The 14,372-nt window shown below is 39.6% G+C and overlaps 2 protein-coding genes across 2 annotated transcripts in view; both read left to right on the top strand.

Annotated features, from left to right (window-relative positions):
• LOC130570232 (synaptic vesicle glycoprotein 2C-like) overlaps positions 1 to 10,212 on the top strand; it is a 28,740-nt gene extending 18,528 nt beyond the window's left edge. Inside the window, exons 5-13 of the mRNA XM_057360440.1 lie at positions 839 to 972; positions 1,050 to 1,139; positions 1,463 to 1,573; positions 2,089 to 2,177; positions 3,366 to 3,530; positions 4,867 to 5,000; positions 6,399 to 6,602; positions 6,679 to 6,838; positions 7,008 to 10,212. Coding sequence (XP_057216423.1) covers positions 839 to 972; positions 1,050 to 1,139; positions 1,463 to 1,573; positions 2,089 to 2,177; positions 3,366 to 3,530; positions 4,867 to 5,000; positions 6,399 to 6,602; positions 6,679 to 6,838; positions 7,008 to 7,191 — 1,271 coding nt within the window. The 3' untranslated portion in view covers positions 7,192 to 10,212. The remainder of the gene's footprint in view (positions 1 to 838; positions 973 to 1,049; positions 1,140 to 1,462; positions 1,574 to 2,088; positions 2,178 to 3,365; positions 3,531 to 4,866; positions 5,001 to 6,398; positions 6,603 to 6,678; positions 6,839 to 7,007) is intronic.
• Positions 10,213 to 13,673: 3,461 nt separating this feature from the next.
• Positions 13,674 to 14,372, top strand: part of sema4d (sema domain, immunoglobulin domain (Ig), transmembrane domain (TM) and short cytoplasmic domain, (semaphorin) 4D) — a 40,112-nt gene continuing 39,413 nt past the window's right edge. Inside the window, exon 1 of the mRNA XM_057360012.1 lies at positions 13,674 to 13,925. The gene's annotated coding sequence lies outside the window, so the exon portion shown is untranslated. The remainder of the gene's footprint in view (positions 13,926 to 14,372) is intronic.

Genomic DNA, 14,372 nt, shown 5'->3' with positions numbered 1-14,372 from the left:
GTGTGTGTGTGTGTGTGTGTGTGTGTGTGCGTGTGCGTGTGTGTGTATGTGTTTACGCATGCGTCTGAGTGTGTGAGTGTGTATGTGCATAGTGTGTGTGTGTGTGTGTGCACGTGTGAACTGAACACCTGCTGCTTCGTATGTGTTGTTGGGTAAGTGTAATTAAACGAATATGAAAAAATAACAAGTTCTGTGAGAATCAAAAAGCTTTTATGCATGCATTGATGTTTCCGTATTTTTTAATGAAACAAAATGAGTTCAGAGAGGACAGAACACGTGGGTCTTTATTTCACTGGTTTCTTTAAACAGTTTTCCGGTCGAGACGTTTTTGTCCTCTATAGGCGCTTTAGTTTCTCAACGGCTCCAGCGCTCACCGCTTCTCTCTCTCACACACACACACCATATGGTACCGCTCCGCCTCTAGACGTTCTCTGCAGCCGTGTGGAAAATGAAGCAACTTTAATGATTATTTTTCAGATTATTTGTGTGTGTGTTAGTCCTGGAGGAGTTCTTAATAGGCTCTCTCAGTCTCTTCTTCACAAACACACGCACACAAACTTATTCACTGTGAAATTCACTCGCTGAGTGTTTCTCAAAGGCTCTGCGGAAATTACTTTGCATTTTGTGGTGGGTTAGACTGGTTTTGGCTCGTCACTAACAAAAGAACGTTCTTGATTTGGACCAGTAAGCTGCCTCCTAGCGACCATCCATAACACCCTAGCAACCACACATTAAATGATAAAAACAACTCGGAGTCAGAAAACCAGACAAAATCAGCTCTGTGGATCTTTGTGTTTATATAAAGTTAAACGATACACGTGTGTGTCTGTGTGTGCAGGATGGAGCTTCAGTATGGGTTCAGCGTATCAGTTTCACAGTTGGAGAGTGTTTGTTGTCGTCTGCGCTCTTCCCTGCGTCTCTGCAGTCGTGGCTCTGACGTTTATGCCAGAGAGTCCACGCTTCTACCTGGAGGTAACGTGTGTTTGTGTGTCTCTCTGTGCTAGTGTAGAAACTTGTGTTGTTTTGTAAACACTTCCTTTTGTGTACAGATCGGGAAACACGACGAGGCCTGGATGGTTCTTAAACAAATTCATGACACCAACATGCGAGCTCGTGGAGAACCTGAGAAAGTGTTTACTGTAAGTTACACACACACACGCACACACACACACACACACACACACGGTATCTGAATTTACATACAATCCACCCTAAATAATACGCCAGATGAATCACAAACTGTATGTTGACAAATAGCGTGCTGAAATTTGCACAGACATTTTCAAGTGTACATCTATGCATTATTGTTCAGCTTATATTACCCACAATCCCCTGCGCGGTGGAGGTTTATAATGTTTTATAAATGTATTTACTTATGGATATGTTATGAATTATTACAGCAGGTATCCCACACATCAAAGCTTTACACTGCTGCTGTAATGTGTCTTATCGCCCCCTGCAGGTGAATCGTATAAAAATCCCCAAACAGCTGGATGAGCTGGTGGAGATGCAGTCGGAATCCTCCAACCCAGCGCTCAAAGTTTTATTCAGAATCAAGAGTGAACTTTATGGAGTGAGTGAAGAAAACACTGATCCCACATCAGCCGTCTGAATCCACACTATCTGCCCACACATTGACATTTAATACAGTTCTCACATCGGCCTCATAAATAAGCCTTAGCTATATGCAGCGCACCTACTCATTTTATAAATAAATACATCTTTTATATTATTGAATTCTGTTTGTATGTCTACAGACTGCAATGTTGGCCACACATTAGAAATATCATATTTAATGTAGCATATAAATCACTGTTGAGCAGCATCCCATTGCCAAAGTTCAAAGCAGGTGGACAAAAACAGTGATTTTGCAACAAAAATCTGCACCTTCAGACTAAACGTGTTGTAATCACGTCCATATGGTGCACAGAACAGATGAAATATTCTGCTGAATTATTTTTCACTTTAGTGTTTCTTAATGGTCTGAGGTGGTGGTACTTGTGTTTTATGCATTGTGTGTGTGTGTGTGTGTGTGTGTGTGTGTGTGTGTGTGTGTGTGTGTGTGTGTGTGTGTGTGTGTGTGTGTAGATCTGGCGGACGTTCCTGAAGTGTTGGGACTACCCTGTCAAGGACAACACTGTGAAGTTGGCCATCGTCTGGTTCTCGCTGTCATTTGGGTGAGACAGTTTGGCTCTGATGTCTGCCGTCTGGTTGGCTTGGCCGACCCCTGATTCACGCCCCCTGTAGTTACAAACGCCGAGGTCTGATTATAGAGATCAGACAGTGTTTGTGTAGCATTTCTAATACAATAAAACCACATTTCTGTTCTATTCTGTTCTATTCTATTCTATTTGGTTGTTATTAGGAGCCAGTATTTTTTTTCACTTTTTCACTCTTTGTCCCCCTCTGGCACTGTAATGAAGTGTTGTCGTATAATCATCATGTTTTAAGTGATTGTCTCGCTGTGGTTAGGCCCAGAGGCGGAGCTGCTTGAGGGGGACCAGTCACTGTTTAATAACTGTATTTACTGGAGCTTAAGTCTTGATGGACGGGTTCAGAGACAGAGCTCTGTACGAGGCATTACAAACTTGCTTTTTTAACCTTCTTAAAAATGATATTCTGTTCTAGAATAAGAACTTCTGCAGGGCGTCAAATTCTCTTACGTTTCAAAAGTTTCTAAACTATAAAATTAACGACTGTATAAAATTTCCTATGTTTGAAAAAATCGTTAATTTAAGTTCTTTTTTAAATTATTTTATCCTATTCTTGTGTTGTTAATAATTTCATGTCTGCATTCTGTAATAGACACACACTTCAATACAAAATAAGAGTACACACACACACACATGGTTTATTATCTCAGTGGGGACAGTTTATTATCTCCATAGGCGTAATGATTTTTATACTGTACAAACTGTATATTCTATACCCTACCCCTATCCCTAAACCTAAAGATCATAGAAAACATTTTGCATTTTTAGATTTTTAAAAAATATTGTTCTGTACAATTTATTAGCTTTTATACCCATGAGGACCTCAATTTTGGTCCCCACAGTGACACGAGTCCCCATGTGTTGGTGTGTATTCAGGTTTAGGTCCCCACCGGGATATACAAACATGAACACACGCACACACGTACACAAGTGTTGTTGTAATTAAAGAGGGAGCAGATGCCTGTGTCACACCTCTCTGTCAGACTGAAACACACACTGAGAACCACAAATTAATTAAGAACTGCTGTCACCTGTGTGACACACACACACACACACACATATATATACACACACACGCACACTTTAGTCATTTAGAAATAACATGTCACTGAGTGCCTCAGGGTCCACACTGATGTCATTTCCTATGCACAGGTATTATGGTCTGTCTGTCTGGTTCCCTGATGTCATAAAGCACCTGCAGGCCGATGACTACGCCTCTCGCGTGAAGATCCACAGTAATGAAAGAACCGAAGACTTCACCTTTAATTTCACTCTGGAGAACCAGATTCATAAGAATGGAGTTTTCATCAATGACAGGTATTATAATCACGTTTATGATTTTAATCATGTGATTATGTGTTGTTCATTTTCATACCTGAGGTTGTTTATATGTTTTGCCCTGCTGCAGATGTTAATATATTGATAGTGTATTCATTTATATATTGATCATATATCTTATATATTAACGTGCAGCTTGAGAATAGAAGGAAGAAATACATGGCTTTAAACTTATTGCAAAAAAAATACAAAAAAGATGTTTAAAAAAAGATCCAGTTTTTTTAAACACAAGAGATTCTTCTGCAGTTATCTCATCTATTCCTCCTCAAACTAAATCTGTGTTTCTGCAGGATAAATAAACAGAAACTCTGGAGTTGTGTGCGTTCCTGTGTGCGTGCGTGTGTGTGTGTGTGTGCGTGCGTGCGTGTGTGTGTGTGCGTGTGTGTGGTTCCTGTGCATGTGTTTGTGCGTGCGTTTGTGTGTGTGTGTGTTCCTGTGCATGTGTTTGTGCGTGCGTTTGTGTGTTTGTGCGTGCGTGTGTGTGTGCATTCCTGTGCGGGTGTGCGTGCACGTGTTCGGTTGTGTTTGCGCGTGCGTGCGTTTGTTCGTTTGTGTTTGCGCGTGCGTGTTTCTGCACGCGTTTGTTTGTGTGTGCGCGTGCGTTACTGTGCGCGTGTGTGTGCTTTTGTGTGCGTTCGTTTGTGTTTGCGCGTGCGTGCGTTTGTTCGTTTGTGTTTGCGCGTTTGTGTGTGCTTTTGTGTGCGTTCGTTTGTGTTTGCGCCTGTGTGTGTGTGCGCGTGTGTGCGCGCGCGTGTGTGTGTGTGTGTGTGTGTGTGTGTGTGCGTGCGTGCGTGCGCGTGTGTGTGTGTGTGTGTGCGCGCGCGCGTGCGTTCGTTCGTTTGTGCGTGCATGTGTGTTGTCAGTGGTCTCATAAATAAGCTCTCCGTGTTCAGTTAATGTATCATTCAGACACAGAGCTAGAAATTAAAAAGCTCTTCTTATCTCTCTTTACTCCTCTCTCCAGCTCGGTCTCTCTCTTCTCTGTCCTCCATCTTTATCATTTCATCCGGCTCATGTGGAGGAGGTGAAACTCTTATCTGTGTTGTTGTAGAGCTCGTGAGCCACAGCTCATTTATCAACAGATTCAATCAAACCGCAGAGAGCAACGTTTGTGTGACCCACACATGAAACATCAACAGTATTTGCGTGTGTCAACTGTGTTTGTGTATTCAGGAAACATAAACAAACTCATAACTGGAGCTCACTGAAATATTCATTTAGTTTCTTATAAAATTCCTTATAAAGAAAACAGCTGAGACGCTGAGATCTGCAGCACTTCTGTCTGTTTGTGAACAGTCGTGTCATCTGCTTTCAGGTTTATTGGGATGAAGTTTAAGGCGGTGACTTTCGTGGACTCCACGTTTCAGAGCTGTTACTTCGAGGATGTGACCTCCATCGGTTCATACTTCAAAAACTGCACCATCTTCGAAGCTTTCTTCTATAACACAGGCAAGTGTGTGTCTTTACACTGAATATGAATCAGAGAGTTGCATGCTTGATAAAAAACTTTAATGAGCGACTCTTGAAAATTGTCACAATTCAAAAAGACTGGTGCATTTTAATGACCTCGTTGAGTCTGATTGGCTCGCCTGTACACAGTGACTGTGACGAATGAAATGTTAATTTTATTTGGACCAGAGTTATTATAGTTTTGTTTTTAGTTTTATTCATATTTTAAATGAACTTTTACTTTTACATTTTTAGTTTTTATGTTAGTTTTAGTTACATTTTTAGCCATTTTGTTTTATGATTTTGACGTTTTATTATTTATTTCATTATTTTTAATGTTGCTATATAAGATGAATTCATTTTTATTTTAGTTTTATATTAGTTTTTGTTTATTATTTTAATTTTAGTGCTTTAAACTTATTTCGGTTTATGAGGCAACATTTTAATTTTCCATTTAGTTATCGTTTTTCCAATCATTTAAAGGCCAATATTTGATTTGATTTAAATGAACAGAAATGTTTTCAAAGTTTTAAAAAACTATGAAACTAAACTAGTAAACTAAAATAACCTTGACTTGGGCATGAAATTAAAATCAAACGTTTTGTTTGTATCAGAATAACCGTGATGCAGAATCTCGACAGATAGAGATGTTTGATGTTTCAATGTCTCAGTGCAGCTCACAATAGAGTTAAAACCTTTGACTTTGAAGTTGAAATTGTGTCTAATTTATAAGCATTTGATGGCAAAACGCAAGCAGATGCATTAAACAGATGAAAGATAAAGTCACAAGACCTTAAAACAAACAATAACCAAAGACCAAGAATGATTTTATCCGTTAATGAATTATTAAACCAAGTAAATAATGTTTATTTAAAAATGTAAAAATGCAGAAAGGTTTGTGTGATGAAGGTTAGTGAAGTCAATATACAGTTTGTACAATAAAAAAATGTCTATGGAAAGACCCCACAAATTTATGGAAACAAACCTGTGTGCGTGCGTGTGTGCGTGCGTGTGTGTAAGCAGGTTGTGATTGACACATTTTAGGATCTGCTGACTCAGAAACACATGTCATACAATCTACACAACTCAGCAGAACAAACACACCAGAGAGAGAGAGAGAGACCAGAGGACTCATGGGAAATGGAGTTCTCTCTAAATTCATGTTTCTGAACTTCAAAAGGAAATGACACAGAAGTGATGTATATGTGTGCAGAGGTTCAGAGAAATGCTGAAACGAGTTTTTCTTAAAGTCCCTGAAGAGAGCGCCACACTGATATGATGCAGTTCAAACTGTGACCAGCAGAGGGCAGTAGAGCAACTGTCTGCCTTTAGAAAGCTTCCTTTACTTCACTTTTACGTTATTTTCAAAGTAAAACATCTCCCGTTTGTTTTGTACAGATATTGATGACTCGAAATTCATCGGCTCTTCTGTGATCAACTCCACGTTCGCGCACAACAAGACGGGCTGTCAGATGACGTTTGATGACGACTACAGCGCATACTGGGTCTACTTCATCAACTTCCTTGGAACACTGGCTGTGTTGCCTGGCAACATCGTCTCCGCCCTCCTGATGGATAAAGTGGGTCGACTGAGCATGTTAGGTGAGAAACCTCAGTGTTTCAGTGAAACCGGATGTTTTTTCTACGTGAAACATGTGATGGTTTGTTGTTTGTGTAGGCGGCTCTATGGTGTTGTCGGGCATCAGTTGTTTCTTTCTGTGGTTTGGCACGAGTGAGTCGATGATGATAGCAATGCTGTGCCTTTATAATGGACTCAGTATATCTGCCTGGAACTCACTGGATGTGGTGACGGCTGAACTTTACCCCACCGACAGAAGGTACGTGAACACAACTCTCATTTTCATTCACACATTACAAACCCAAACAAATAAACTTCGGCGTACACACTCTTTATTTCAAAATAATATGAAGTGCAGATGAAAGCCTTCAGACATAAAAAGCATCCCGAATTTAGTCAGCGTTAACACGTCTCTTCCTCTGCTGTAGGGGTACTGGGTTTGGTTTCTGTAACGCCATGTGTAAGTTAGCAGCGGTCATGGGGAATCTCATATTTGGGTCTTTGGTTGGCATCTCCAAATCCATACCGATCCTGCTGGCATCATCTGTGCTGGTCTGTGGAGGTCTGGTGGGTCTGCGGCTGCCCGACACTCGCTCCAACGTCCTCATGTGACCTCTGAACCCTGAGTCTCCACAGGAACACGTGAGACACGCTCGGGGTGAGAGAGGAGGTGACTGCATCATGTGACATCGTGTGTGTTTGTTAATAACCTTCATCTAAACGGATTCATTCATTAATTGGTTGTTTTACTCTTTGGAAGCGTCCGTGGCCCAGGTTAGACCAAACAGGATTTGTATGCTTTAGTCTGTCTGTAAATGAAAATGATTGTTGTTCGTACTTGAAAATGTCAAAAGAAAACATCAAGTTTCGGACTGTGACTGTTTGATCTAAGCTGGGCGCCGGTGTTTTAATGTCGTCGAGAAACCTTTGCCTTTAGGTTACAAATGTAAAATATCAGGTAATTTTAATGCTTATTATGAGGAATCATTTTGGAAACACTTTTTGATTAGTTTAAAATGACACTTTACACTCAAATGCGAGTACAGAAAGAGGTCATTTTGAAACGTAGACTTTAGCGATGATGACACCTTTTAGTCTGTTCCAAGGTGACTTCCACCGAAACATTTCTTAAATAATGAACGAGAACAATGATCCAGTTTACATTTTCTGCTTTTTATAATGATTTAGCAGAAGAACACGTCCGAACGCTCTCGCCATGTTATCAGTGTAGCTGATGATACAGACTTCATTCGTCTCGTGTGTCTTTCTTCAGGGGTTAAAGGTTTCTAAACACGTCTTCACTTTAACCTCAGCTGCTACGCTTCTCTGCCACACCGCGCGTGTGTTTCCATGTGCAAACTCTTCCTCTGAATACTGAATGGCCTTCGCTTTCCTATCTGTGCCTCCTCTGTCAGCTTCTTGTAGGTTGTAGTGACGCATCGTAGGGCATAATGTTGTGCGTGTCAATTTGTTCCTGTTTTCCTATTCTCATCACCAAACGAAACGTCCTGATGGTTCGTAAATGCAGTATGACAGAACATACAGTATAGGATGGCCACATCATGAATAATAAAAGCCATTGAGTCTGATGTGAGATGCACTGAATACATCACGTCCAGAAACATACAGTACTCTATGCAAGTATGCAAACGCAGCCGTGAATGCTTAGTCAACGCTTTACTTTCTTCTAACGGTGTTCACTGTTGATATCAGTGTGATGCAGACAAACAGAAGGGGTGAGAAAATGAGATCTGAGCCGATAAACCAGATGTGTTATTCAGGTAGATATAAAAAAAGGAGAAAACCGAAAACGGATATTTTTAACTCTTAATGTCCCTTTCAAGTATCTGTATTCACATACTTACAACTGTATGTTTCAGGTCTAATAATCTTAATAATTTGATGCTTTGTGTGTGTCAGAAAGTCAAGACTTTGAAAGGAAAGTCAAATATAATGGGCAACTAAATAAATGTTGTAAAGCGTTGCCGGTCGGATGAAAACATTAAATCATTATATTTTTTAATGTCAGATGTGTATGTCTCAAAGGTACTGTCTTGTGTGTGTAGATAGATCTTGTAATTGCGAAAACGGAGTTGTTCCTTTATGTCTATAGATGTTTATTTTGGAGGCTTATGTGGTTTCGGGGTGTTACGTATTCTGTGTTTTTGAACAGAATTGAGGATAATATTACATAGTTCTGTTCTGTGGTCGAATGGAACTGATTTTAAAGTTTAATGGGATAGTTGCACAAGATGGCGCCGGTGAGCTGTTGCGACGCGGACTAATTTCCGGTCGTATAACACTGAGGCTGTGTCCGAAATCGCCCACTATACCCTCGTTCACTACCATAAGTTCACTAATATAGTCCACTACCATAAGTTCACTAATATAGTCCACTACCATAAGTTCACTAATATAGTCCACTACCATAAGTTCACTAATATAGTCCACTTTAGGGAGCGGGTGAAAAAGAGTGAGTAAATTCGGACACTCGGTGCACTGGAAACGCTGCGGGCGCCATCTTCGGCCGAAAAGCAGAAATTCATTCAGCGCGAGCATCACGCGATAGATGGCTATCAGCTATCACTGTAAAACAAATCTGTTAATAAAACAGAAATTTTCTGTAAACTGGAAAAACAGAAATATACCGTTTTTTCTGTAAAATTATAGGATACAGAAAATCTATAATAGATAGATTAATAGATCAAAAAATCTATAAAAAAACAGTAACATTTAGGGGTTTTTTTACATTTTCTGTGGAAAATCTGTAAAAAAAATAACAGAAAAACTTTTTACAGTGTAGCCGTGAGTGTGCATCGGTTGTACACTCGTTATCATGATGCATCATGGGATTGAAGGAGTGCACTTAATAATGGACACCACTAAAAATGGATGTCCCCTCAAATCGTGCACTATATTAGGGTATAGGGGGCTATTTCGGTCACACCCTGAGTTGTTTTGGCTAAATGAAGTGTAAAGAGGATCTGTCATATCGCTTCTATGTTACTTTCTTCTTTTTTTAATCTAAAAAACACTCATATTTGCTAACCGAAAATCCTCCTTTTTCCATACAGTGTTATACGACCGGAATGACTCGCCGACTCTGGCATCCCAAATGCTCACCGGCGCCGTCTTGTGCAACTAGCGAATTGAATTTTGTGGCAGTTCTTTTTTTTTGCTTTATGTATTGTATTTAATTTCTGAGATGAACAAGCTACATACGCGGCCTATCTGAAACTGAAACATGAAGAGTATACCGCGTTAAAAAAAACACCCCCTGCATGTGCATATTGAATCGTTGTGCTTTCTTGACAATTTCATTTTCTCGTATGTTTCTTTTTATTGTTTGAAAGATGAATGTATTGTTATCGTGAGCGTGTGATGTCGTACTGAAAAAACTGGATTGGTTGTGTTTGATCTGGCATGCCAAAACGCGGAGTCGCACATCTGCCCTGTCAAATTCATTCTGTCAAAGTGTCTGTGACGTCACCAGCCAAATGTCTCTGATATATTTGACTTTATTTTGAAAAGAGAGAAAAAGTGCCATGTATAATGTAAAAGAGAAGTGAAGTGGATTCGCTTTGGATTCACATGTACTGCTATTAAAGAGTTTCATTGTAAGACTCTAAAAACATGTTTCTCGTTTATTTCACCACAAATTGCTCATGGGAAAAAATCAATCGTGAAATTTCTCTTTTCGTCTCTTGTCTGCTCTCTAGTGGTGAAGGTTTATTCATATATTCATACCCACAGCAAAATAAAAGCAAAACCACTAGATGGCGCATTATAACCAAATTTACATTTTTCATTACAGTCAGTGTCTATATGAACCACTGTAGTGTAGAGCTAACTACAATACATTCATCAACCCACCTCTCTCTCTCTCTCTCTCTCTCTCTCTCTCTCTCTCTCTCTCTCTCTCTCTCAGGGTGCTTTATTGGCATGACAAACTGTACATCCGTATTGCGAAAGCATTTGCAGCTGGGCTGCGTACAAATAGTTCAAGTATGTAATCAAACGAAAAGAAAGATAATTATAGTAATAAAATCAAATAAAGTGTGATGTATGTAGTGCAACTTAAAGTGGTTTATAATATATGTAAATATATGAAAACAGAAATAAAGTATAGTTTAAACAAAGATTTACAAAAGCAAAATATACGTTATTTACAGATATTCTCTCTCTGTCTCTCTCTGTTCTGTGGGCAGTAATTTGAACATCATCTTCTGTTTGTCGACTGACTCAAGGACAGTTTAATCCTACAATAATGCTCGACTGAAACTGGACCCTCTCTCTCTCTCTCTCTCTCTCTAAATCTGTGTATCTCAACCTTTTGACTTCAAGGCCCCCTGTTGTTCACAACATTTGAAGCCTCCCCCATTCACAATTTTCTATTCAATAAAATAATCTAGAGCATGAAGCATGTACACCACCGAAAACTACATTTTAGACAAGATAGTAAGCTCAGAAAACTGGAATGACACATCGGGAACTATGGGAATTATGCTGTGACTAAAAAAATGTCTTCAATGTAGTCAGCTTTTCCTTGGAATTTGCAGTTCTCATGCATCTCTCGCATCGTTTTGGGTTTTTACCCTGACATGATTTTTAAACAACATTTAAGTAGTTAAGTAGATCTATTCGGTGCTCTTATTGGCTCCTTATTTTTATTATGACGTCAAAATACTTTTAAGAAATAAAAATTCTAGAAAAAAAAGGTATTAAAACCTTTCATTATTTTTTGTCTATGAAACTAAATTCAGACATTTTTTACATTTTACCCAAGTGTTCTTAAACTTTTGACTGGTAGTGTATGTTTGTTGTTGTTTTCCGTTTTATTTCTAAATCATTTTAAGTCGTCTTGAGGTCCCCAAGTGGGCCCTTGTCCACAACTGTAAATTATACATGCACTTGCAAACGTGCATATGAATGTATATACTGTATTTAAGGTGTCTGTTTTATGTAATAGAGGCAAAAAAACGTTCATTCAACTAAACCAGTCAGTACCCTCTGTAAATCCACACTGATCCTCTGATAACAGACAGGACACATCTGCAGGTGTGAGATCAGAAATCTGTCGTGTTTCTGTGGCTAACAGTGTGTCGAGAGCTGTTCTTCCACCAGCACAACTGCTTCCCAGCAGATCCAGTTCACCCCGAGCAGCACAGAACTGGACTTTACGTGCAAATGAGGGCTGATGACATCACATGATGCCTGTTGTCTTTCGTGCATGTTTACTTTTCATTTATTACTTTTCTAAAACATTTGACACACAAAATACAATACAGTATATCAAGTGTTCTATCACATGCAGCATTCATGACTGTGACTATTTATCGATTTATTAATGTAAATGTTACTGTACACACTGCAGCGATAATGTTGAACATCATTTACATAACTGTATGCGCTATGATACAGATTACTGCTTTAACTGCATGCAAAAGGTCACATTTGAATTGCACCAGTTGCATTTCGGGTAAATGTGGTTAAGCTTCAAATTGCACGCATCTCCAAACCACACGTGAACTAAAACTATCCAGCACAACATCATGCACACAAAGACATGAGCTTTTAATAATGCAAGAAAACTATTTCACTCCTCTCAACTGCATAGATACAAGTGGCACTAAAATTAGCTCGTCCACATATGAGAGAGAGAGAGAGAGAGAGAGAGAGAGAGCGAGAGAGAGAGAGAGATGAACATTTACACACAGTTTGAGTTCACAAAACCTCAGAAACAGGAGAGCATTTAATCACACAAGCTCATTAGATATACTGGTCCAGAAGCAGTTTAGCGTCTAAAGAACAAAAGCATACACAAGAACAGATCTCAGAATAACAGAACTCCCGATCAATTCTCTCTCTCTCTCTCTCTCGCTGCACAGAAACACACATCTTTCTGTCATATGAGGGGTAGGCACATGACGCATCTCACAGGTCACATCACGTGCAATAAATGCTTTCAAAACTAACCTGACTGTGCACTAGATATTTACTAAGAATTCTAAACAGGGTGGAGCAGATCATACAAAGATACTCATAGATATTCTGATGTGTGTGTTGTACTACATTCAGGCCGATCAGTAATAAACAATACTTTCGTCATCTGTTCTGTGCAGCGTGAGGTACATACAGGGTCACGCTGAACATGTTATCTGTGTTTGTCATTCTCCATTACTCACAGATTCAGGATTCTATTCTTTCTTCCTATCTTTTTGAAATGTGTGCTATTAGAAAACAGTATGTCTGTTCTCTACACTCATGTTTTTCATTTACTCCTCCATGGGCAGAAAAGGTCACATAACCTTTGAACTTCTCACAGGCCTCGCCAGACACTCATCCTGCTGGCTTGTGAAGACACAAATGTTTCTCTTTCCTCCAGACACACTGACCCGTAAACAAATACAACTCCTCCAGCGCCCGACTGTTCTTCAGTAGCATGACGGACTCAAACAAAAGCACAATTGATTCCAACACAATGTGGTGTTTTTGTTGAGGTAAATAGAAAGCAGAATTCCACCGTGAGTTTGATAAGACAGTATTTTCAGTGAAGGACTTTGAAGCATTAACAGAATTTCAAGAATGCACCTGTTCTTCCAGTCTGAACGGAAGCAGCGCGAAACGAGTTTGGCTTCAGGTGCTCAACAGAAGTCAGTAGAGGAGGGTTTGAGTAGATGAATCATGACGAAGAAAGAAGGCTGAAGGTTGTTTATATACGTCTGGAATAATGATTGACAGGACCGAATGACCAGGCCCCTCCCCCTTACCTTTACAACTTCATTTTCACTCTGGTTGTACCTGTGTTATCTAATTATAAATCCTGTCAGATTGAGTAACTTTTTATAGTAACGTTTAAGATTAAACTTTTACATTTAACTCTTTTTATATTATATTTGTGTTTTGTTGCACTTTATTTAACATCCTTTAGCTAGCATTCATTCAATTAAATGAATCAAGACATATTTTATTGTGTTTAAATTAATAAATATAGCAATTAAAATAATGTATGAGGAGTTTATTTGATCGCATTGTGTGCAGTTTTTATGGCCTATGTGCATCTCTCTCTCTCTCTCTCTCTCATGTCGTCATATCACACACTCTGTGAGGGAATTCGACCGCATCGGTTCTCAGACTCTTTAAACTTTAATCGTTAAGCGCGCGCACGGTGTACCGGAGTCCGTCACGTGTGTTCGTGGGATTTGTGTGTGCTTCAGTTTTCAGTTCATTTCAGTGGTGAGTTCGCGGTTTGTGGAAGATTTCTCTCCGGTTTCTCCGCTGGACTTTGGTGGGTTCGGTCTCGGTCGCCTGCACTTGTTCCTCCGGCTGTGGATCATTTACAACAGGTTACTGCTCCTCTTTATCACAAACACACTCTCTGTTTCACCCTCAGCCCGCGAATTGCTTTGCTACTTTGTGTCAGTTTGTGTCAAATTGTATCGAACGACGGAGCAAATATTTGTGCGTTTTAAAGTAACAGTACTTTTGAAAACAGTTTCGCTACAAAGTATCTCTGTCCATGCGTACAGACGGTAAACTGCGTTCATCTACATGTTTGTTTGGTTTATTTTTTAAACACTGGGTTTTAATCTGCACGTTCGTGTTTGGTTCGGTTTATGTGTGTTGTTTTAATGGCAGTCAGTCTGGCGTTTAAGGGTCAGCTGGAGGTTCCATGCTTTTAAAAGGCGCATAAATTATCTCCGACTTTATATCTGAACAACAAAAGCGTCTCCACGTTCAAAATGAGAGCACATTTGTCTGTTTAAAACCTGCGGAAAACGTGGTTAAGTTTG

This window comes from Triplophysa rosa, linkage group LG19, assembly GCF_024868665.1.
Source record: "Triplophysa rosa linkage group LG19, Trosa_1v2, whole genome shotgun sequence".
NCBI classification, from domain to species: domain Eukaryota; kingdom Metazoa; phylum Chordata; class Actinopteri; order Cypriniformes; family Nemacheilidae; genus Triplophysa; species Triplophysa rosa.
This window is presented reverse-complemented; position numbering and strand designations above follow the sequence as displayed.